This window comes from Eucalyptus grandis, chromosome 2 (genome assembly GCF_016545825.1).
Source record: "Eucalyptus grandis isolate ANBG69807.140 chromosome 2, ASM1654582v1, whole genome shotgun sequence".
NCBI lineage: Eukaryota > Viridiplantae > Streptophyta > Magnoliopsida > Myrtales > Myrtaceae > Eucalyptus > Eucalyptus grandis.
In genome coordinates this window covers 41,015,830-41,038,378 of record NC_052613.1, presented here as the reverse complement: position 1 = coordinate 41,038,378, position 22,549 = coordinate 41,015,830, and the positions used below count along the sequence as shown (strand labels likewise).

General features: G+C 40.0%; 1 protein-coding gene and 1 pseudogene across 3 annotated transcripts in view; both read left to right on the top strand.

The window, feature by feature from the left end:
* The window catches only part of LOC104432816 (uncharacterized protein YKR070W-like), a 71,992-nt gene that overhangs the window by 25,813 nt on the left and 23,630 nt on the right, over positions 1–22,549 (top strand). The window contains exons 1-2 of one of the 3 annotated variants that reach the window (XM_039306033.1): positions 673–901; positions 1,339–1,427. In XM_039306033.1, the coding sequence (XP_039161967.1) occupies positions 1,341–1,427 (87 nt within the window). In that variant the 5' untranslated portion in view covers positions 673–901; positions 1,339–1,340. Of the gene's footprint in view, positions 1–672; positions 1,428–22,549 lie in introns of those variants that run through there. The other 2 variants (XM_039306034.1, XM_039306032.1) reach the window with 2 other exon arrangements.
* Positions 285–5,467, top strand: LOC104452886 (annotated as a pseudogene).

The window sequence follows — 22,549 nt, the reverse complement described above, 5'->3', positions numbered from 1 at the left end:
GATTCTCTGGAGAGGTTCCGAGACAAGGAGCCCGAATTACTAGGCCTAAAGAGAAAAATACAACAAAAATGAAAGAACTAAAGAAAAGAGCCCAAAAACGTTCACCAAAATCAAGCTTAACCATTGAGCTCGGATCCGAATGAAAGGCCGATCCGCTATCGAGGCCCGCCCATCATTTCAACGGGCCCAATTCACGGCCCCTGAACATCGAACGAGAAGACGCTGCGCGATTGGGCCACTCTCTCTCTCTCCCTCTCTGTGGACTGTTGAAGCTCGCTCCGTTCTTCTTGAAGCTTCACCTCCGGCGATTCGCCGCGAACGGGAAAATGAGGCACCGGCTTTTCACCATCGCGTCGCGGAGTCGCGGCCGAAAGCAGCCGTCCCCGCTCGCATCGCGCTCGTTTTCGCGGCTTAGCTCGCAATCGGATCGGTGCGTGCCGGTCATGCTTCGACTACGCTCGTGATTTTCTCCGATGTTCTCTTTTTCTCTTCTTCTTCTTCTTTTTCGTCCGTGATCGAATCGACGATCGTGGTTTCGTCGTGCAGGCCTTCGTTCGGCATCGCCTTCGACATCGACGGCGTGGTCTTTCTCGGTCACGCTCCCATCGGCGGTTCTCCGCGCGCGCTCAGGAGATTGTACGACGATTCTGGTAAGGCTTTCGCCATCGCTTGCTGATATACCTGCGAGGCCTATGTCGTGCTGGTGATCTTGCCGTTTCGCGTATGTTCTACGTTGCGAATGCATGTCTTTTTTCGCTGATCGATACCGAGTTTTCTGATGGACTGTAGGGGCGGGGGATATCGAGATTCGTATCTGCTATTTGATAGCCTGCTATCACTTACTTTACGTTCTCCATCTTTTCAGGAAAGTTGAAGATACCTTTCGTGTTCTTAACAAATGGTGAGTGTTCCTGATTGGTAGACTTCAATAGGTCCTAGTAATTGCTTTAATGTGTTAGTAATTTTTACTATTACATTTCTCACTTTCGATATGTGTTACCGAATGTGACCATTCAATAGAATCATCACCGGTGAGTGCCATGATATAATGGTCAAACTAAAGTTTTCAAGTTGCATGCTGGACATCATATGCTTATTGTGGTTGATTATTCACTTATCAGCAAGTATTGGTACTTTTAAGATCTAATAGTAATCGTCTTGATGACTTTGAGATTGCCGCTATCTTATGTTTAAGTCATTCAAGCAATTTGAATCTGTGATGCCTTTTGAGATGCCCTTGCCTATAATCGTTCAATATGTTACTCCCTTGAAATAAGAAATTTCGCTTGTTAATTCTTGAAGAAGCGATAATTAGTTTTTACTGCACGCTGCTAATAGCAATGGCTGATGCCGGAGGTGGCTTTTCTGAATCCAAAAGAGCCCAGGACTTAGGTCAACTACTAGGAGTCAACATTCTACCTTCACAGGTAGTTCATCTCTCGTGTTACAAAATCTGCTTGCCCTCACGATTTTGCTTGTTATCAGGTCCAGAACTACTTTGTTTCATTTTTCTCTCATATTTTTACCAAGATAATTTGCAGGTCATACAGGGCACACACCTTTTAAACAACTGGTAATTAGGTAAGGATTTGTTCGATTATCTCCATGACCAATGTCCAATGAGAAATGTGGCATCCTAATGTAAATCAGGACTGAGCATTTTCGACAACATTTGCTTTTTTCATCTATCTCACTCATGGTTATTAAAATCTGGGATTGCGAAATAAAATATTGTGCATGTGTATTATTAGCTTAATAAGAATTCTCCTGTACAAGAATTATTTATAGGTACACAATTTAGTAGGTTCAAAACTGTGAAATTGGACTTTATTGAATGCACACATCTTGTATGCGTACGTGGATATCAAAGAACACATCTAGTATCTTCATCTCATGTGCTTTCTTCTTGGAAACTAGGGAAATGCACTACATATATTATATTATATGTATTGAAAAGACATAGAAGAGTGCGCATGCATGTACTAACTATTCCAAGAGAATTCTGAATAGGCTTTTCTGTTTTACTAATGAATACGCTTCTCTATTTTATTCATCTGTTTCCTAATTGAGGTTTTTGCACAGATTCGAGAATGAACTTGTCGTTGCTGTTGGCAAAGGAGAACCTGCTGCTGTGATGTCCGAATATGGATACAAGTAAATATTTGGACCACTTCTCTAGGTTTGCAAATGTACCCAGCAATGTCTCAATTACTTGCTTGTGCATGCAGGTGTGAGGGTGGGGGGAGGTGAAGAGAGAGAGAGCTTGGCAATGGGGATAAAGATATGTATTTAATAAAACTGATATTGATGGATATTCTTTTAATGTCTAGGTAATACATAGGGGCAAGCAATGTTAGTAAAAAGCACTCAAGTTCTCGGGGACTAGAGTGATCGCAGAGGAGTCCTCTCCTTAAATCATTGTAGTTGTCTGTGTTTTCAATACTGTTTCACCCAGAACATGAATTCCAACAACTTGATTCTGTTCGATTTCTCTCTGGTTGACCCTCTTTCTGGTTGTATCTTTTCTATGCAGAAATGTTCTCTCAATTGATGAGTACACTAGCTACTTTGATGTCATTGATCCACTGGCACCGTACAAGAGATGGACAACTAAGCCAGACATTGACCAGAATAGCACTTCTAATATGATAGGAAAGTGAAAAATTGCTGTGCAAACACACAGAATTCAGGCAGCATTTGTAGTCAGTGATTCTGTTGACTGGAGCAGAGATACTCAGGTTGTGACCACTCTAAAGAATCTTGTCCTTTCTTAGATTATCTAATTCGGCTGTCGAGTCCATACTGGGCTTTTTGTCACGCGAGTTTTAAATCTTTGAACTGACTATCAAAAGTCACTAGGCTCTGTTTGGTTGTTCAGTAACTACTCTGCAACTTTAGTCATCATCTTTTTAAAAGTCTAGTGCGTGCTGACATCTAGTTTGGAAAAAGTGATAAAAGGGAGTGTTATCATCTATCTATGTCTGTGTACATTAAAAAAATTCCGTGATACTCAAGTTTGGGTTTAGGTGCTCTGTGACATATTGAGAACTGGATGGCTTCCTGGAAGGGAGGCTGGACCACACCTGTCTTTTGCAAATAATGACCTCGAATACCAGGTAAGCTATGCCATTTGTGACGCCAGCTGCAATCTTGAGTTTTTGAAGCCTTGGTGGAACTAAAGACTGGCTGATGACTAGCTGACAAAGTGTAGAGACAGGCTACTTTTCCTGCTGAGCGTCTGGGTATGGGAGCTTTCAGGATTGCTTTAGAAGCAATCTATAACAGGTAAGATAGTGAGATTTCAGCTTCTCAATGTTTAGTTATGCATGGAGTTTGATCTAATATTCTCCAGAAAAAAATTAAAGAATGGCCTATAAGATCCCCGTGTGGGCCTAGTTTACCTCAACGCAGCATAGTGACATGCATTAATCTTCAATCTTGTGTTATGCATTGTTTACTTGTCCCTGTTCTGCAGAATACATCCCATTCCGCTGGCGTATACATCGTATGGGAGGCCAAATCCATTTGTCTATGGAAATGCTGAGACCTTGTTAAGGAATCTTATGCCATCTTTGTTAAGCAACCTAGATGTGGAGAGTAATACATACTCAGAATTCGTTGTTTCAGAACACTTATACATGATAGGAGATAACCCAAAAATCAACATTAGAGGCGCACGACCGGTATATATCATACTGAGAATTGTATTTTATCATATCAGTAATTTTATTTCCGGACATAATCACCAGTACTGATAACAACTCCTTCAGGCAGGAGATCCTTGGTTTTCTATATTAACAAGGACTGGGGTATTCAAGGGAAAAGATAATCATTCAGAACTTCCTGTGGACTTGATTGGTATTCGTACTCTTAACAAAATCCAGACATTTCTCTATCTGTCTCTCTCATCTCTCCTTGCATGTAGGGGTGTCAAAAAAACCCGACCCGACCCGACCCGACCCGAACACGACCCAAACACGAAACAAATATAAAACGTGTTTCGTGTTCGGGTTGTGTTCGGGTAACAAACATGAAACAAGCGGAATACATGTTTCGGGTCGGGTTTAGGGTTGGAACATTGTTCGACCCGAAACACGTTAACATCCTTGTTCCAATTTCCAAACAAGTCACCAAACACAAACACTAAACACTAAACAGACGTGTTTTCGAGAACCCCTCCCCTTTGGCTTCTTCTCCGACGACTGCGCTTCTCGTGGATTCCGTTCCGCTGCCGCCCTCCGGTCGACGCGCCTCCGCCCTCCGGTCGACGCGCCTCCGCCTTGCTGTCGCCACCCCTCGTCTCAACGCCGGAACCCTAGCCACCGCCGAATCAATCGATCGTCGCCGTCCAGGTCTCCATCTCTCGTCTCAACACCGGAACCCTAGCCGCCGCCGATTCCTATTGTTTTAGTGGGAAAATGCTGGCGCTGTCGATTTCGATTTTTCCTCGGAGTCGGGAGAAATTCTGCCGCGACTTCTCGCACGCGCGTTTACACGACGGCTTGATCTAGGGTCTTTAAATTCGTCGGCAGGCATCGGAGCTCTTCTCGTTCTTGGTAAGGTTTCGTTCTTCAGACGCCATCTCTGCTTCTTTTTTTTGTTTCTTGGATGCTTATCTTCAATTGGTGTTTCTTTCTTTCTTTGGGGTATATCGTGGTCTTGCGGTGTCTCATTTGGTGCTCTGGTTCTTGGTGGGTCTCTCTGTTGATGGGTCTTTCTTGTTCGAGCTTATCTTGTTCAAATGAATGGTTGATTGGAGTGTGAATGGGATATTCTGTGGATAGGCTTCGGCGAAGCGGTTCTGGGTGACGGGGAGAGGGAAGATTGTGCTGAGGAGAAGAACACCAAAAGGAAGTTGCGGTTGTCGAAGTTGGTGTGTTCTTTTTTCTTTTCTTTTTTTTCTGTGCAATTCTTGCTGTCATTGTTGCTAACTTGCTATTGCTGGTTTTGTGCTGCTGTTATTAATTTGATATCTTGCTTCTTTAGCATTCTATGTGCGGAGTGATGGTTTTTGCTTTGCTGGATTGTTTGCCTGAAGGATTAAGATGCTGATGCCCTGCCTGGTGCTATTTTGAAGAAGACTCTAACTGTTTGTACTATGGTTAAATTCTTCAACAGGGTCTTTCTTTCTTCTACTAGGTTCAGATCCCTACTAAAAAGTTTTATATTTTTGAGTTATCAAGATATTTGCAAACTCCAAGGAAGAGGTACTCTGGCTCCTAGACAAGCTTGATTGGAAATAAGGGACCGGTGCATTGAAAGCAGAATAGCAGCTGTAACTTGTTCATTAATATGTATTTCTCTGTATATCAGCTATTCCTTAGCGGCTGCAACTGGTACTGAGTATGAGGAATATCTATGGGATTTGCCTTCTGTCAATACTACAATTAGCTGGACTGATGTGGAGTTCATGTCAGCTGTTGTACATAGTCTCTGTCCAATTTCAATAAAAATGTGCATTCGTCAATGTCAAGTCTGAATTTTGTTGCTTCTTTACTATTTGGTCTGGCACTGAAAAAGCCAGAGATGGTACAATGATGGCTTAACTAGCCATTTCAATTGTTGCAGGATATTGCATGCTTTTGACATTGGATTGAATTGATCTTGGTTAGAGTTCCTTTACTGATATTTTTGCTGCCATGAAGCTTTGATGACACCACATGCACAACCCCTTTTTGGTTCCCCTCGGGTTGGCTTAGTGTGGATTAATCTTGTTATCTCATATCTAGATGAGCATTTGCTAGGAACAATGTGGCTTTTGATTTTGTGTGCTTGGTGTGTTTGCGCATCAGCAATCAACAAGCATGCCTAAGCTTGTAAGAGAAGTAGAAGCCAAAGAGAAAGAAGCAGAACAGCGACAGCGACTTGAGATGCAATCACTGGTGAAGTAAACAATGATGAGTAGAGAATCGAACCTTTCCATGAAAGGAGAATTGTTCCATATGTATGTTTCTCATTTTCTTGTCTGCAACTGCAGGATATTTCAACAGATTGTAATGGTAGGTGGCATTCTCATCCGTGGGTTGTACTAAGCCTCCGTCACATTAGATGGTCTAATGTGAAAAAAAAAAAAGAAAAAAGAAAAAAAAGAAAAAGAAGGTGAAAACCCGGAGACCCGACCCGACCCGAACCGACCCGAACCGACCCGAAACACATTCGATATTCTAATGTGTTTCGGGTCGGGTCATAATGCGTGACCCTTATGTTTCGGGTCGGGTCGGGTAACATCAAGACCCGACCCGCCCCGACCCATTTACACCCCTACTTGCATGTACGTTGGGGTGAGTTGATGGTAGGTTCTTAAGTAAGTGAATCATGTGCACGTTCACTTCTTTGGTTTAGAGATTTTAGATACATGATCCTCTGGAAAGTCATGGTCGAGACTGCAGATCATTGATTCCACCATGAAAACATTCAGAAGTATAGTACATCGTGTAATCACTTAGGCCTTGTTTGGTTCACCTTGGAGTAATAAACAGGAAATGGAATGCCATTGCAGCTAGGAATTTGATTGCTTAGATTGAGATTCCTTTTCATGATTCCAGGGCAATGAGCCAAACATGGCCTCAAGTGGTTTTGAGCTGTCAGCGTGGATAATCCTCCCATACTTACATACCTTGATTTGCTATACTCTGGGTGATCGGTCAATTCTAAATTGGTAGGATGAAAGATGACTGAACCTTTTCCTTCTTCAACCTAGCAAAATGTCAGTATTTCCAAAATATGCCCAATTGAAAGCAACTTTTATGGGGAATATGTCTTCTCTCCAAATTTTCCAAGATTAAAAGTGCATCCGAAAATTGCTCACCCCAATTGAACTCTTTTATGTTTACCTATGTAGGTCATAGACACTATGGAGGACGCTGTCGACTTTATCTTGAGAAAGGAGAGCGGTTCTTGACACAAAAGATGCCCTTTTCTTTCTGTGGTATTTGAACATTATCAATTCTTTGGAATCCAACATAATCTTTCCATTTTGTGTTTTTCCATATCTTTATTAGTGACTATTAGTCGCTAGTCTTCTGTGCATTTTGCTTATTGCATTTCACGTATGTCCTTCCCCAAAGGCAGGCAGCATCCCATTTGAATCAAGCAGAATTGAACATATAATTTATGGTTCTTCTTGCTCTTTTCTCAACCGATGCAATGTCGATACGCACTTGATTTTTGGGAGATGTCCCAATCTTCCTTCTTACATGTATATGCAACGTGACATAATTGGGACAATTTTCCATAAATGTTGGGATATCATGTTTATTTGACGAGAGAGCTGTTAAAATGGGTTATAAGTCTATTTTTTTAATTATACGAATGACTTAAAATAATATGGATGTTAAATAAATTTATAATTTACTCTCACTTTAGTTTGAGTATGAATTTTATTAAATTAGGTTAAATATGGAAGTGTTTTATCTCTATAGGTCAAGTCAAATATGAGTGAGGTCGTTTATGAGTCAGTTGATTTTTATTGTATGAAGATGAGTCAAAATGAATAAAATATGTCAATTTGAATTGATTTTTTATTAGATTCAATTTATGCATTGGTCGGATCTATCCAGTGGTCTTTTCTTGTTGCATTGGAAAAATTATTTTTATGCAAGGGTAGCGACAGACCCAAGAGTCCAAAAGTTGGGGGGAAAAAACGATGTGATGGCAAATAAAGTGGGAAGGATAAGATTTAAACACACACGATCGTGGCCGACAGTGACAAGACAACGGACTTTGCCATTACGTCGTTTTTCCCACGTTTCATCGTTTAATTCCATTGTTCTAATTAGCTAGTGACATGGCTGTTTTTAAGTATTGTTAGGACAGGAGTCCCATGATCATATAAGAGAGATATAGACAAGAATAGACCAACACGAGGAGTGAGATTAGTGGCTTTTTGATGTGTGCATCTAAGACAATTTAAGTTCAGGAGGATCTTAGAGCATTTTAATACGTTTTTACAATACTTGAAATAGAGATGAATTGGCAATGGGTCTCTTATATCCTTAGCAGGTCGGCTCTAAAATAAGTTTTTCTGGACTTTATTTTGGATAGTAGAGTGAATTTATTTTTTAGGTCATGTCTATAATCCCATTGTGCATGAAATGTTATTGTATGTTCTATAAATCTCATGTCGAAACCAGTTCAACATTTGATCCCGAGGGCCATAGCAAGATCTACTTGATTAATGATCAAGATGATATCGGGTCGCACGTTTTGTAGAGCATATAATAATTTCTCATTTTGGACCTGATTGTTTTTCTTGGCCCTTCACCAAATCTTACCACCTTAGACTGTGAATAGTCAGAATAGTCAAACACATGTATCATTTCAATGGGCCTAATTCCCGGATCCAGAACATCACACATGAAGACCTGATCGAGCTTGGACAGTAGTTGAAGTTCGTCCCGTTCTTCCTGGAGCTTCATTTCCAGTGGTCGCTGGCGACCAGCCGAAGGAAGTAGGGAGTGAAGAAAAAAAAAGAGAAAAGGAAAAAAAAAGAAAATATAAAAAGAAAAATAGGAATACAAATCGAAAAAAATATTCAAATATTATTAAAAATTATTCACGTTAGCGCCGACGGTGTCCTATAGAATGCCTTGTGTTCATTTTAGTGTTGGGTAGCCAGTTTTGATCGAACGGATTGAATTGATATAAACATAAAAGATTTAGTACTCAATTGATTAAAAAATATTTATAATTGAATTAGTACAATTTTCAATTATAATAAATTTATGATTCTTTTGATAATTTTTACGATCTTTGGCACGTGAATAAAATTTCCCAACTTTTTGTCCAGATGCTTCAATTATTACACTACATCCTCAAAAAAGAGAGGTGATGCATTGATTATAACACTTACCCAACCCACCTCGTGAGGGAGGGAGCGGCGCAGGGGCATATATAGGGCTATGCTCCACCAGGCGAAAATTCTCACTTCTTTGTAGGTCACATAAGCATTGGTGCAACATCATTCACCGATTTGCTTGGTTCTTCTTGTGAAGGTATATGTGCAAGCACCTACTTCTATTCATATTATATTCCATCTCGAATCATTTTGATCTCACGCTCGGACCATATGATCAATTCATCATGATAAAAGAGTAAATTGGCTCTTGGATTGATGCTTCATAATATGTTTGTAGACTCACCGCTCGCATTGAACTACCTCCATAGAGTTTTCTTGATGGAGAACAGTAACTATCCACAAACTCATCCGAGTTTCCAGTACTTTCCTCCTCCATCAGCATGGATCGATCCGAATTCCGTATCATCCGATGACAATAACATTCCAACGTGGGTTATTGTTGGTGTAGTCATTGTTGTCGTCATGCTTTGTGGTTTCCTTTTCTACTACATTTGGAGGCGAGTGAAGGCGGCGGCGGTGAAGGCGGAGGCGGAGGCAGCATCGGCAGCGGCATCGGCCGCGGCGGCGGGGAAGGCGGCGGCGTAGCGGGGAGGCAAAGGCGGGGGCGGGGACGGGGGCAGCAAAGGCGGGGGCGGCGGCAAAGGCGGCGGGGAGGCGGCGGCGGAGGCAAAGGCAGCGGGGAGGAAGCGGCAAAGGCGGCGGCGGAGGCAAAGGGAGCGGGGAGGAAGCGGCAAAGGCGGCGGCGGAGGCAAAGGCGGCGAGGGAGGCGGCGGCAGAGGCAGCGGCGGAGGCAAAGGTGGCGGCAGCAGAAGTGTGGGGGTGGCAACGGCTGCAGTGGGGTGAGAAGTGCAAGCATGGAAGAGTACCAGCTTGTCTAGTCTAGACAATAAATGAGACATAAATTACAATAGTCTTTCTTATCTTATTGTATGCTTATGAATTTAGAAGCTTGTATTTATTTTTCTGTGTGAAACTTGAATGATGCATGGTGATAGATCGTCTACTCTACTATACAATGTTGGAGATTCGATGCAATGAATAACTTTTGTGTTGGAGGGTTTTTTGAATTTCTTCTTATAATACATGAGCAGTTTTATGGTCATCGATAAATAAAATTTTAAATTATAACGAATTATAATTATTTGCATTTTTTTCGTAATTTCTATACAAAATGTCGTAAATCGACCAATCAATCCAACTCACATAATAAAAGAGTTTATGCTCTTGGTGGAGAACCGTTTGACAGATTTGCTCTATTATTGCCTCATATTTCGAAGAGAGTCATCGGAACTAAGTTAGCTGGTGATACCAGCAAAATAGAATAGACTATTTTATTCGATTTTTTGGGTGGGCTTCGTACTCCAATCTAAATGGGGGAACTATTAATCCCAACTCGAAATGAAGTGCTGAGGAAGGACATATCCAGGAAGTGTTCCGTGAGTGAATGGAAGTGCGGTTGTGACATATAATCCTGAGAGTCTGACGATCAATGGATGAGACGACATCAATTGTTTCTCATAGGATCCAGCTAGCATAACGATTCCTTTATTTATATCGGTGTTGTTGTGGCTACGGTTTTCCATTACCAAGAGATGGAAATCGGAAGAGCAAAAGGAGCAGTGGGATGGGATCCTTATGGTTTATCTAAAGAAATAAAATCCAACTGATGATGCCTAATCAAACCCCACATTGCCTTTTTAGTAACTTCCATTGTTCATCGATGTCATTAAGCTTAGCCTTGTTGGCCTCTAAGGGACCATCCGCTAACTTGCAAGAAATCAAAACCTGTATCTTGTCTTTCCATGTACTATAAACTTCTTTATGATGCAAAAAACAGAAAAGTAGAAAGATAAACAATTATCAAAAAATTATCAGGCTTAGACATTGCACTACTAGTCAACCACACCACCAATCAAACACGAGGCTTGATAGAGTCGGAAGATAAAGCAATCGAATGACATGACCAGGCTATGCAGAAGGTACAATATATGATTAGGAAAAATAGAAAGAAACATCCTATGTAACAAGTTAAATGAGTAGAATCAAGCTTTTAATAATGGAGTTGAATCGAGTTCAATTTCGAGCCCTATATACTATATTGAGTCAAGCTTGAGCACAGGGATTTGAAACCGAATTTTGTTCACATTCATGATTTAATGTCAAAGCGTTGATTTCAAGTTAGACTTTGCGTAGAAAAACTACTTCAAATCAATAAATAGCTCGATCGCATCTTTATAATTATTTTGTTAAATGACATACCTTATCTTATAGTCTTTAGGGCATTGACCCCACTAAAAATATATGATAGTTCCATCCCTGCATGCTGACAAGTATGATGCGAGTCGCCTTCACAATTTCACAAGCCTCCTCCGAAACATGAACATATCCAATCAAAGCATGACTCCTGAAAAATAAAAATGCAATCAATCTTGCACGAAAGTTTGAAAAAAAGGAATAAGATGATAAAATTATGCAATCAAATCAACCAGTTGTGTTTAATCTCTATCAATGAATACTATATGCAAGAACATAGATAGAGGCTCTTCTAAATTTCTCGAAAAATACTTATGAAAGTCAAATATATAGGTCCAACTGCGTTTGTTGAGATTGAAATACGATAAATGATCTATATATAAAAGGAACCAGTATCATATAAAAATATAAATCTCATGGGAATTTCTCACATCACCAAATGCAAACATTTTCACATCGAAGCAACATCCGCTTGTTCATTTACTCATACCATACCTGCTACATGAGATAAATAAGATATTCTACGTGCTTGGTGCCTAATCTGCCTTAGATAAAAGCTTCCAAGATAGATAAACATGTTATTACCAGAAATTGACCAAGGCTAGTTATAAATCAATAGATAAGCCTTCCCTCTTCCTTTTCCCCCTTTCTATTTAGCATAGTTATACAAGAAGGATAATGAAACAATATGTTTCATAGGTATTTCACAATTTTGATGAAAACTAATTTGTTCCCAATCCAGCTAAATTAAGAACTTTTCAAGCATACAATCGGCTAAGGGTCTGCATGGTAACCTTCCCCAGCCCAAAAATTTCTATTCTTCTCTTCCCCAGAACAAAAAAAGAATAGAAACCTGTTTGATAACGGCAAGTTAGTTTTTTATTCCCGGGAACAAAAAGTTAGCCCGGGAATGGTTTTGGAATAGAAATGAGAAGTAAAAAAAAGTTGCTTCTTGTTCCCGAGAACAAGTTTAAGAAATAAGTGAATTTTTTTTTTCTTTTATTCTTCTCTTGCTAACCGCCATTGACCGCCGTTGACCACCACCCGTCGTCGTCCGCCGCCGCCGGCCGACCACCGCCGGCAGCCGACCGCCGGTCGCCGGTCGCCGGAGGCCGATCGATCGTTGCCGGTCACCGCCGGTCACTGCCGACGCCGCCGCCGGCAGCTGCCGGCCGTCGCGGTCGCCGCCGCCACCGCCGGTCGCCGACCGACCGTCGCCTGGGCTGGTCACCGCTGGTCACCGACCGGCCGTCGCCGCCCGGTCACGGCTGGACGACGCCGGACGCCGCCCGGCGGCGGCCGGAGGCCGGAGGCCGGAGGCCGACCCCCGCCGTCGCCACCGGCCGACCGTTGCCGCGGCCACCGCCGGTCGCCGGAGGCCGACCGACCGCTGCCGCCGCCGCCGGTCGACCGCGATCGCCGCCGGACGCCGCCGCCGCCGCCGTCGCCGCCCGGCCGACTCCCGCCGCCCGATCGCCGCCGCACGGCCCATCGGCCGCCACCTCCCGCGGCCAATGGGCCGTGCGGTGGCGATCGGCGGCGGGAGTCGGCGGCGGCGCTCGGCCGGGCGGCGGCGTGCGGCGGCGGCGTCGGCGGTGGCCACGGTATACCGGAAAAAATAAAACACAAATAAATATAAAAAATAAACTGTTTTTTACCAAACGCATTTCTATTCTTTTTCTATTTCTAGAGTAAAAATTTTGTGTAGTTATCAAACGGGTTTTTTTACATAGAAATTGTTCCCCATAATAGAAATAGAAAAGAACTATTTATGAAAAAAAAATTATTCCCCAGCCAAGAAATGTTCTCATGCGGACCCTAAATTATTGTGGAAGTTAAAGCCGAGAGTCAACCTACGAATCAAAAGTCAAAAGAGTGGCAGAAATTGACTTTACACTCTACCTGAAATAAAATCTTCACGATTGAAATATAAATTCTGGAGTGATCGACTACTTTAATTCCTATTTTAAGTGACTTTCAAACTGCCCAAAAATAGGGAGGATGTAGAAATACATCATCCACCGATTAGATTTCCATTGTTTTTTTTAGAATATAAAATCTTAAGGAATAGAAAAATGCGTGGGGGTAATATGCACAACATAAGTTCGGTTTTCCTCACTAACCACTGCAAACAACTCATGTTGGTACCAACAAACCGAGTTTTAGCTCAAACCTCACTAGGTACATGAGGTTAATAGGATATTTCATGGGTCTGACATCCATTTAAAATATAATCTTCCTTGTGACACGATAAAAGAAAAAGGAAAAGAAAATGAGAAACAATGTCAGAGTATCGAAAAAGTACAGGGCCTAGACAATGCTAAACTAAATAACCACCCCACCCATCAAACGCCAGGTTGGATGGCCATGCTTTGCAAAAGGTATGGTTTTTCAATCAATTACTCATGAAAACACATTTCAGGTTCACAAAGACTCGTCCTAATAACTACAAATCATCCAATTAAAATTTTCTAGTGAAATCAAGTAGACAAAGCCTTCCCTCTCCTCTTTTCCTTTTTTTTTTTTTAATTGACCTGCTATTTCTCTTCTATTCAAAATTGTACATGCCCATAGACGTCTCATTAGGTCAAATTTTATAGATCACAACCTCTAAAACTTCTATATTGGTACTTATCGATTCAACTAGTAAGTTTTCATGTATATCGTAGATGATTGAGAAAAAGTATGGTATGAGTTATTAGAGAGAGAGAGAGAGAGAGAGAGAGAGAGAGTAATCCTATGTAACGAGTTAAATGAGTAGAAGAAAATGACTCTACTCCGCCCAAGTTAACTTGGTGGACCACGTGACCTATGCTCTAAGACTACATCCTTTACATATGATGAACAAATTGTTTGCGACGCATGAAACATTGAAAAGAACTTTTGTAAATAATAACAAACTGAACGATGACATATCTTCTGGATTACTGAGGTTCTTCCACTTATTTTGATACCAACTGACCTCTTTTTTTATGGGTCAAGACCTTGTCCCCTAGCTTATCCAAAATTTTGGAACTTGCTCATGGAAGGAAAGGAAAGAAAAAGTGGAAAAAGGAGTAGAAAATAAGAAAAAAAAAACGAGAAAACACAATTAGGTAATAAAACTTGCAGGTGTGCCAAAATAAAAGAGATCAAGCTGAATGCATCTTTATCTGTCACTTCAATAACATCTTCACTGGTCCGATAACAATAAGTAAACTGAAACACCAATTCTCTCTTTTCAGTCAATCAAATGTCAACTACATGATTTCTATCTTCTCCGCGCGCCCTCTCTCTGTCCTCTGTCCTCTACTCTGCGCACGAGCCGCCCATCTTTCTTTTCTTCTTTTTTACTTTTTTGACTTTTTCACATTTTTCCTCTTTTATTTATTAATGTTAGCTGGTCCCCACAGAGACGGACCCGGCCAACCAAAATATCCAGTACAGTCCCTAAAAAGAATGAATTTGAGTAGGTCCTTAAACTGCTCATGATTGAAACAGAGGGAGAACCTCCCTGGGGAGAGTGACCCCTTACGCCCCTCCCAGCTCGGAAAGCATGACCGTCAATTTGATTGTCAGATGACTGATCAAACTTAAACGACACCATTGAAAACTAAAACACCAATTCTCTCTTTTCAGTCAATCAAATGTCAACTACATGATTTCTATCTTCTCCGCGCGCCCTCTCTCTATCCTCTGTCCTCTACTCTGCGCACGAGCCGCCCATCTTTCTTTTCTTCTTTTTTACTTTTTTGACTTTTTCACATTTTTCCTCTTTTATTTATTAATGTTAGCTGGTCCCCACAGAGACGGACCCGGCCAACCAAAATATCCAGTACAGTCCCTAAAAAGATGGATTTGAGTAGGTTCTTAAACTGCTCATAAGTGAAACGGAGGGAGAACCTCCCTGGGGAGAGTGACCCCTTGCGCCCCTCCCAGCTCGGAAAGCATGACCGTCAATTTGATTGTCAGATGACTTATCAAACTTAAACGACACCATTGGAAATTTACCGACTTTGAAATGAATTAGTGAATAACCACATTCTCTGAAGTTTTACAAGTATGGCAAATAAATTGCTAGTGCTATAGTAGGTCTCGCAGCATTGTACTAAATTTGTAGCCTCCAATTTCTTTTCCCTCTCCTTATCATTTCGATTTTTTTTCATTTGTTGATGATCTCTAAATACTCTTTCTCAAAGTTCCTTTTTCATGTGATGAAAATGAAACTCATTCTGCGTTTCAACTCAAATCGGATGGTTGAAACAAGGGAGCCGAATAGGAATGTTTGACCAGGAGTAGTTAATTAGGATATTTCATATGAACGTAAAATTGCTACCTTAAAGAAAAGAGGAGGGAGGTCAGTGATGCGGTTTAATAGTTAGGATTTTTTTCTAAATAAAGTTTCTGAGCAGGTCAATTCTTTGATATGTGCATATGAAATGGTTGAGAGTTGTAGAAGGTGGCCACGACAACACGTCATGAAAAAAAAAAGGCAGTGGTTATACAAGTAAAACAATCAAATGATATGGGATGGTGAGGAAACAGTTGAATTACAGAGTTGTTTATGGAGGCCTATAAGGACAAACCACAAGTTAAACGTAGCTTGCCATCAAGTGCTTGCAACAAGAAAAATTGAAGCACATCGAGCATTCTTGAGATTTATCTCTTTACTAGGTATTGATCCTAAAAGCTAGCAATAGTGCCAAAATTATTTGCATACGCACGGAAGAAGTGACTGTACTAAGAGAGAATGCCATTGTCTAGGTGAGAGACAAACTGTGCGAATGATTATTTATAAACACTTGGAAGTGTGGTTAATAATTTTGGGGAGCATGTGTCTACTGTGCTATGTGCACAAGGTGTGAGAATGGCTATTGGAAGAGATCTAATAATTATTTAGTCTATAGTGAGATAATCATAGAAAGAATCGAGTCCACGCTATACAAAGTTCTTGGCATTTGCAATGTTGGCTCAAGTAGTGGATTTCAACCTAATTGGGCTGCTAGAGCTAAAAGAGAAGGCATATCCTAATTGAAAACTCTAAGCTCTATAAGTTTCTTGTTACAAATATTAGTTTAATTGTATATGAAAAACAAATTTTAAATAAAGGGCTAGTTCTAGAAAGATCGATATTTTTACATACATAAAAAAGCACTTCACTGCCTCTTTTATATATTTGGACCTAGCAATATGGATTGTGTGTCGAAGGTGTCAAATTTTGTAATACCACAATCATGTGACTTGCAAGCCTTGTCAATAATTTAAAGGATTTTACTAAGGACAAAGAAAAAAATCATTATTTTTGAATTTTTTTATCAGAACTAGAGATGGATTGTAAAACTCTACACTGTAATTCAGTTTTTGCCATTAGAGTTTTTTTTTTTTTTTTTGGTCGTAACCATTAGAGTTGAATTGAGTCTAATGCAAGCATATATATTGTATTGAGTTGAGCGTGAGCATGGAATTGAAAAAACTAAATTGTTATGTCTTCAAGATAATTACACGATCTATCCTAAAATTGTTATAACAAAATTCAAACTTATGAAGGTATAAACTCTTTAATTGAATCAATGTAATCTTAAACTTATTAGAAAAATCGCAATAAAAGATTTCAGCTAAGTCCCGTCGAATTTATATAACATGGCACTTCAGTCATTTTCAGCTGTCTAAGTATAACGACAACACCGTAACATGATTTAAGCACCGAACAAAGACATAAGTTAATAGGCCCCTTTTTTTTTTTTGGAATTTAATGCTCTCACTTGCGCTTTACAGTAAGCCAATGTACAAAAGAAAAAAGTGGGAATCCATCTTTTTCCGGAAGTAGATGCCCTAGTGGAATTACCGCTTGTCACTTCCATGTCATCGATGAGGCTATCCAGTCATTCATTATCTCGTTAAAAGATGATGATCACGTGCTTTGTCGGCCGCCGCCCAAGGCACCTGCATCTCCATAATTTTATCCGTTTGTTTGTTTGTTGATGCGATAGCTATGAAAAATGATAAAAAAAATCCTTAAATCTATAGTGTTGATATTAATTCAATTATAAATAATTAAATTAAATTAATTTAATCATAAATTTTTACATTGATATCAATTTAGTCTACCGATTAATTTTGATTGATTGACACTAATGTGGATGTCAACCGCTTGACTAATGTTGACATGGCAATTTTTTTTTTTTTAATTTTTTAAATTAATTTTTCATTTTTCTTTTCTTTTTCCTCTTCTTCCTCATTGGATTCCTTGTAGTGGCTGGCAAGAGACACGACCCTTGCCCAAGGTCATGAGCAAGGTGGCTTCTCCCAGATGTGGGCGAGGCTAGCCTCACCCTAGCCTTGTCGCGGGTGAAGGATTGCTTTATTGCCTTTTTATTTGGATTATTCTACAATCTGCCGAGCTCGCGAAAACACATGGGCTTGAAACATTAGTCTGAAAGAAGATGAGTATGTAGATCTTGGAGTTGTCGATTGCTCGTTGAAGCAATCCGTCAATCCTTTCACCAACACGTAGCTCTTTGATCTTGAAAGACACAGATTCCAACATAAGTTAAGCTATGGTAGAGGAAGTCACTGAGTCTAATGCGAGTGTCGGGTCCTCTAAAGCTTAGAAACACTTGATATTCGCTCCCCCATGACGTTATTGCATCTGAGCTCACCATAGCAATAGCTTGCTCTACTTGGTGGATCTCTCTCTTTCTCTCTCTCTCACACTGGATGTTCTTAACAAAGTAATGGAGTGGTTATAAGAAAACCAGTTTAAATGCCAAGGGTCTGCGAGAACATGGTTGAATCAGAAAGTCAATAGTATTTTACTACGAAGACCATAAAATCAAATGCTATTAGTCCATGAGAATCGAAGTAAACAAAAGAACAAAATTGCTTGGTAAACATACCATTCGAATTCTTAAAATATTATGAAAATAGATGAAATTGACTGACGATAATATGAGGAGCATGTTACTGTGGAATTTGTAGATGCGATGAAAAAAAATGTCTGTCGAGGGAGAGGGAAGGGAGGAATAGATATTTGGGAAACGCGTATTCCACGCCCAACATAGCCGGCTTGTTCTGTTTAACTTTAATAAACAAATAAAGAAAAAGATCTCAAAAAGATCTCTTTAACTCGAACTTGAACTGTTCTGAGTGGACCTTTTCTGAACTCAAATTTGCACACGATGGTTCCAAATTGCAGTGTTCAATTGAAGTTGATACCAATCTACTCGCTCTCCTTATTATGTTAGATATTTCATTTGCTGATGATCTCTAAACATGGCACGCACAGAAGCGCTCTATAATTGTTATCGAGACATGCCCTCTTTTCTCTTTGCTTTTGACTCGAATTGGACTATATTGAAAGTGGAGAGGGAAATAGCAATATTTGATCAGGAGTAGCTGATTAGGATTTTCATTTGAGCATAAAATTATCAACTTAAAAAAATGGGCGAGAACAAGGAATTTGCTGGACAACATTTTTGACTGGATCGTCCCTCCGATAGGTGAAGACGAAATGGCTAAAAGTCGTGGAACGTAGCTGCGTCAACACGTTCGAGGCAATAATGCAGTAGTTCTGGGAAATGCAAGTAAAATGCCATGGGCCGACGAGGACACGATTGGGACAGAAATCATATTTTTTTCACGACGACGAAGGCCATAAAATCAAATGCTGATGGCCGACGAGACAGAAAAAAATCAAGGATGCCGGTGAGGACGCGATTGGGACAGAAATCATATTTTTTTCACGACGATGGAGACCATAAAATCAAATGCTATTGGCCGGTGAGAAAAAAAAAATCGAAGATGCTGATGAGGACGCGATTGGGATAGAAATCATATTTTTTTCATGAAAGACCATAAAATCAAAGATGCTGATGAGGACGCGATTGAGACGGAAATCATATTTTTTTCACAACGACGAAGATCATAAAATCAAATGCTATTAGTCGATGAGACCAAAAATCAATGATGCGGCCGACGCAAGCTTTCGGCAGTGCCAAGTGCAGGGTCAGTCAAAGGAAAATGCGGCAATTTTCCCATTCTTGATGGATTTCCAAAATTATTGATGCATAGTTGGAGTGCCCCGGCAACAATTCATAAAAAATTAACCTAATTCAGAATTAAGTTATCCTCCCAAGATTAAATGGACCAAAATCGACGCAATTTCAATAATAACTGGCAATATATTCCTACAATACAATCTCATAATGAGTTAATATAATGTCAAAATGATTAAAAAAGACAAGCAATTTTTACACAGAAAATTCAATGCTAAAAAAAATCACGAACAGCCTGAAAACTTTCACCATACACAAAGGTTCTATCATCGTAAAAGAAGACTAACATAAGTGAAACAAGAAATTCTGATTGTAATAGGAGAAACGGGAGGTAATTTGGAGAAGGTTTTGAATAAAGAAAGTCGATCGACTCGTCTTTCTTGATCTTACGATCAATATACTAGCCAATTCCGATGACGCCTGGATTTCCGATCCCGACCGGGAAGCCGCAGCTCTCTTTCTATCTTCTCCGCGTGCTCGCGCTCTCGTCTCTTTCTCCCCAACAAGCAGCCTATCTCTCTATTCCTTTCTGCTTTTTTGACTTTTCTTTCTTCTATTTATTGATGTTGGCTGGGTCCCACACAGGTGGACCCAGCCAACATCAATATCTAGTACAATCGATAAAAGAAAAACATGACCATCAATTTTATTGCCAAATAACCAATCAACAACTTAACAGCACCATTAGAAATTTGCTGACTTCGAAATGAATTAACGAATAACCAACTTTTAATAAATTTTACAATTATCGTATATAAATTGCAAATGCCATAATAGATCTCACAACGTTGTAGTAAATTTGTAAACTTACCAACTTCTGCTTGCTTTCTTTATCATTATGATTTTTCCATTTGCTAATTATTTTAGATATCCCTTCTAACGTCTCTTTTTTGCGTGATGAAGTGAAACCCATTCTCCAATCAACTTGAATCGGACAGTTGAAACAGGAGAGTTTTTATTGGAGCTGTCCTTTCATCAATTGACGTAATCTCAACATAACCAAAATTCAATCTGATATTAACATATATGTATCCATATATATATATATATATATATATTTATATTTGAGAAAATGACATTTGGTTATAATATCAAAGTATTTCTATAATCCATCAAACCAAAACATATATCTCCTGCAAAGACTAACTTATAAACTTATCAATTATGCACAAGTCATACCAAAAAATTTCCACCACAAAAGTCATCCTCGAACGAACGCTCACACCTACTTGTGACTTGCCGAAAAACCTGAAAAACAAGTAGATGAGAGAAGTGAGCTACCACGGCTTAGTGACTAACACATTTATTCTAAATGGATCGAGAAATCACTATACGCATATAAAATGCAAACATAATTCACTTTAACATAATATATAATCATAACTTAAATACCGAAGATATCAATGGTCCAGTCCATCGGCCAACCTTATAAAACATGCATCAATTGTCTATTCTATTGATTAATCTCATCAAACCATACATCAATGGTCCATTTCATCGATCAAACTCAAGTCACATATCAATGGTCCACTCCATTGACTAATTCATGCTCAAATGTCTAGCCATGGTCACACGTAATACCCGTGACAAGATGACCAAGACTCCCCTCTTGAGAAAGTTTTCACCTATTATTAGCCGATGACTAGGGCCACAATGATATCCTAGATTAGTATACACATATCCACACACCCCTTAGGGTTCACAGAGATATTAAGCATTAACTACAATCACAATATCCAGTAATCCAACATCAGAAGGAAAGTCATATCACAACTCAAAATTTGATATATAAATATCAAAGCATTCTTCAAAATGTCTTAGGATTCTTTCATAAAGAATTTCACAAACCATTTTCAAACAACCATTCAAATCGAATTCGAAATATAACTCATTCTTTAAAACAACAAAATGGCAGTAATAGCTCGATCTTGTTTTATGCAACAAGATATGCCTTTTTATCAACTCATAGAATATATAATCCATCATGTTTCTCAAAACATGAGTTTAAAATACAAAGAAAAAATAGTGCCACTCACCTGGGAAAAGCTAAAAATCAACTACGACGCTTACTCGAACCAATGTACTCGAATCCCTAACAATCAACGGAAAAAAAAATATCAAAAGGCCGAGTAAAAATGATATTCTTATAAGGACTCGCCCATACTAGGCCTATTTGTCGATGAAACAACACCTATGCGTCACAAAAGCTCACATTTAGCGAAAACCTATTGTTTTCTACTAGGCGCGGCCCATGCGCCAACTTTGTCGTGCCATAACTTCCTCCACAAAATTTGTTTTAAGCCATCTTACAATCTTTAGAAATCTCTTGACGTACTACAACGGCCTCAACTCAGCCGCCCCAAAACAACACCGAAAACAACAAAAAAACAGGCTTAATTGCTACAGTTCCAAAATGCGCCCCCAACTTTAAAATTCCGTTCCAGACAAACCGCAAGCTTAAATCATGATCCGTAAGATGCTATAGCTTCACAACATCCCCAAGTACCATTTCTACAGAAATATGCAGCTTAAAAAATCAAAAATCGGGCTTCGCCATACAAATATCCAAGAAATCCGAATTTTGAGTCATAATTGTGATGATTGCTTCAAGTAGATGATTAAAGATTTGATCTCTTACCAGCGTTGCAAAACAAACTTGAGTTGGCTTGATGAGGCGTCCGGATTGCAAACATGCAAAATTTTCTTTTTCTCTTTTTCCCCCTTTTTTTTTCCTTTCTCTTCTTTCTCTCCTGTCACGCCCTGATCCTCGAGCGCGTGCCCATCCCTCGGTGGTCGATAAATTTGCGATGTCCTAGGACGCGTCACCGACCCATTCATTTTATTGCGCATGTGGAAGCGAATAAACAAATCCCCTAACAGAAAACAACATGGGATAAAAAAGCAAGAAATAATTCACAATCAAAACATGTTTTTATAAACAGACCGATTTATATATAAAACTAGTCTAAAGTCAAAAGTCTGCTCAAACAGAAAAGCCTACAAGTCCTCTGGGCACTTGAATGCCTAACTGAAAACTTCGAGGTCTCCTGGGGACTTGGGTCCACCACCTGACTAGCAGGAGGGTTAGCTGTGCCCTCGCCATGAGCGACGTCTATTACCGTAGTTGGGACATTAGAATCCTATAAGGGACCCTCCCTGTGTCCATTGAGCCCGCAACGATACCACGCCCTAAATTGATGGGGTACTCTCTGAAGTAAACCCTCATCAACCCAGACGGTGGTCATCACGAGTTCATAGACCTAGACCTCGTGGCCCCCAGGAATAAGGAATTGAGTAACCTGCTCGGAAATCCTCCTGGGTTGCCCAACACGTTTCAGAGGAACCGCCATCTAAGGACCTGAAAAGTTGAGCCTACGACGGGGTGAGACAATGTCTCAGCAAGTTC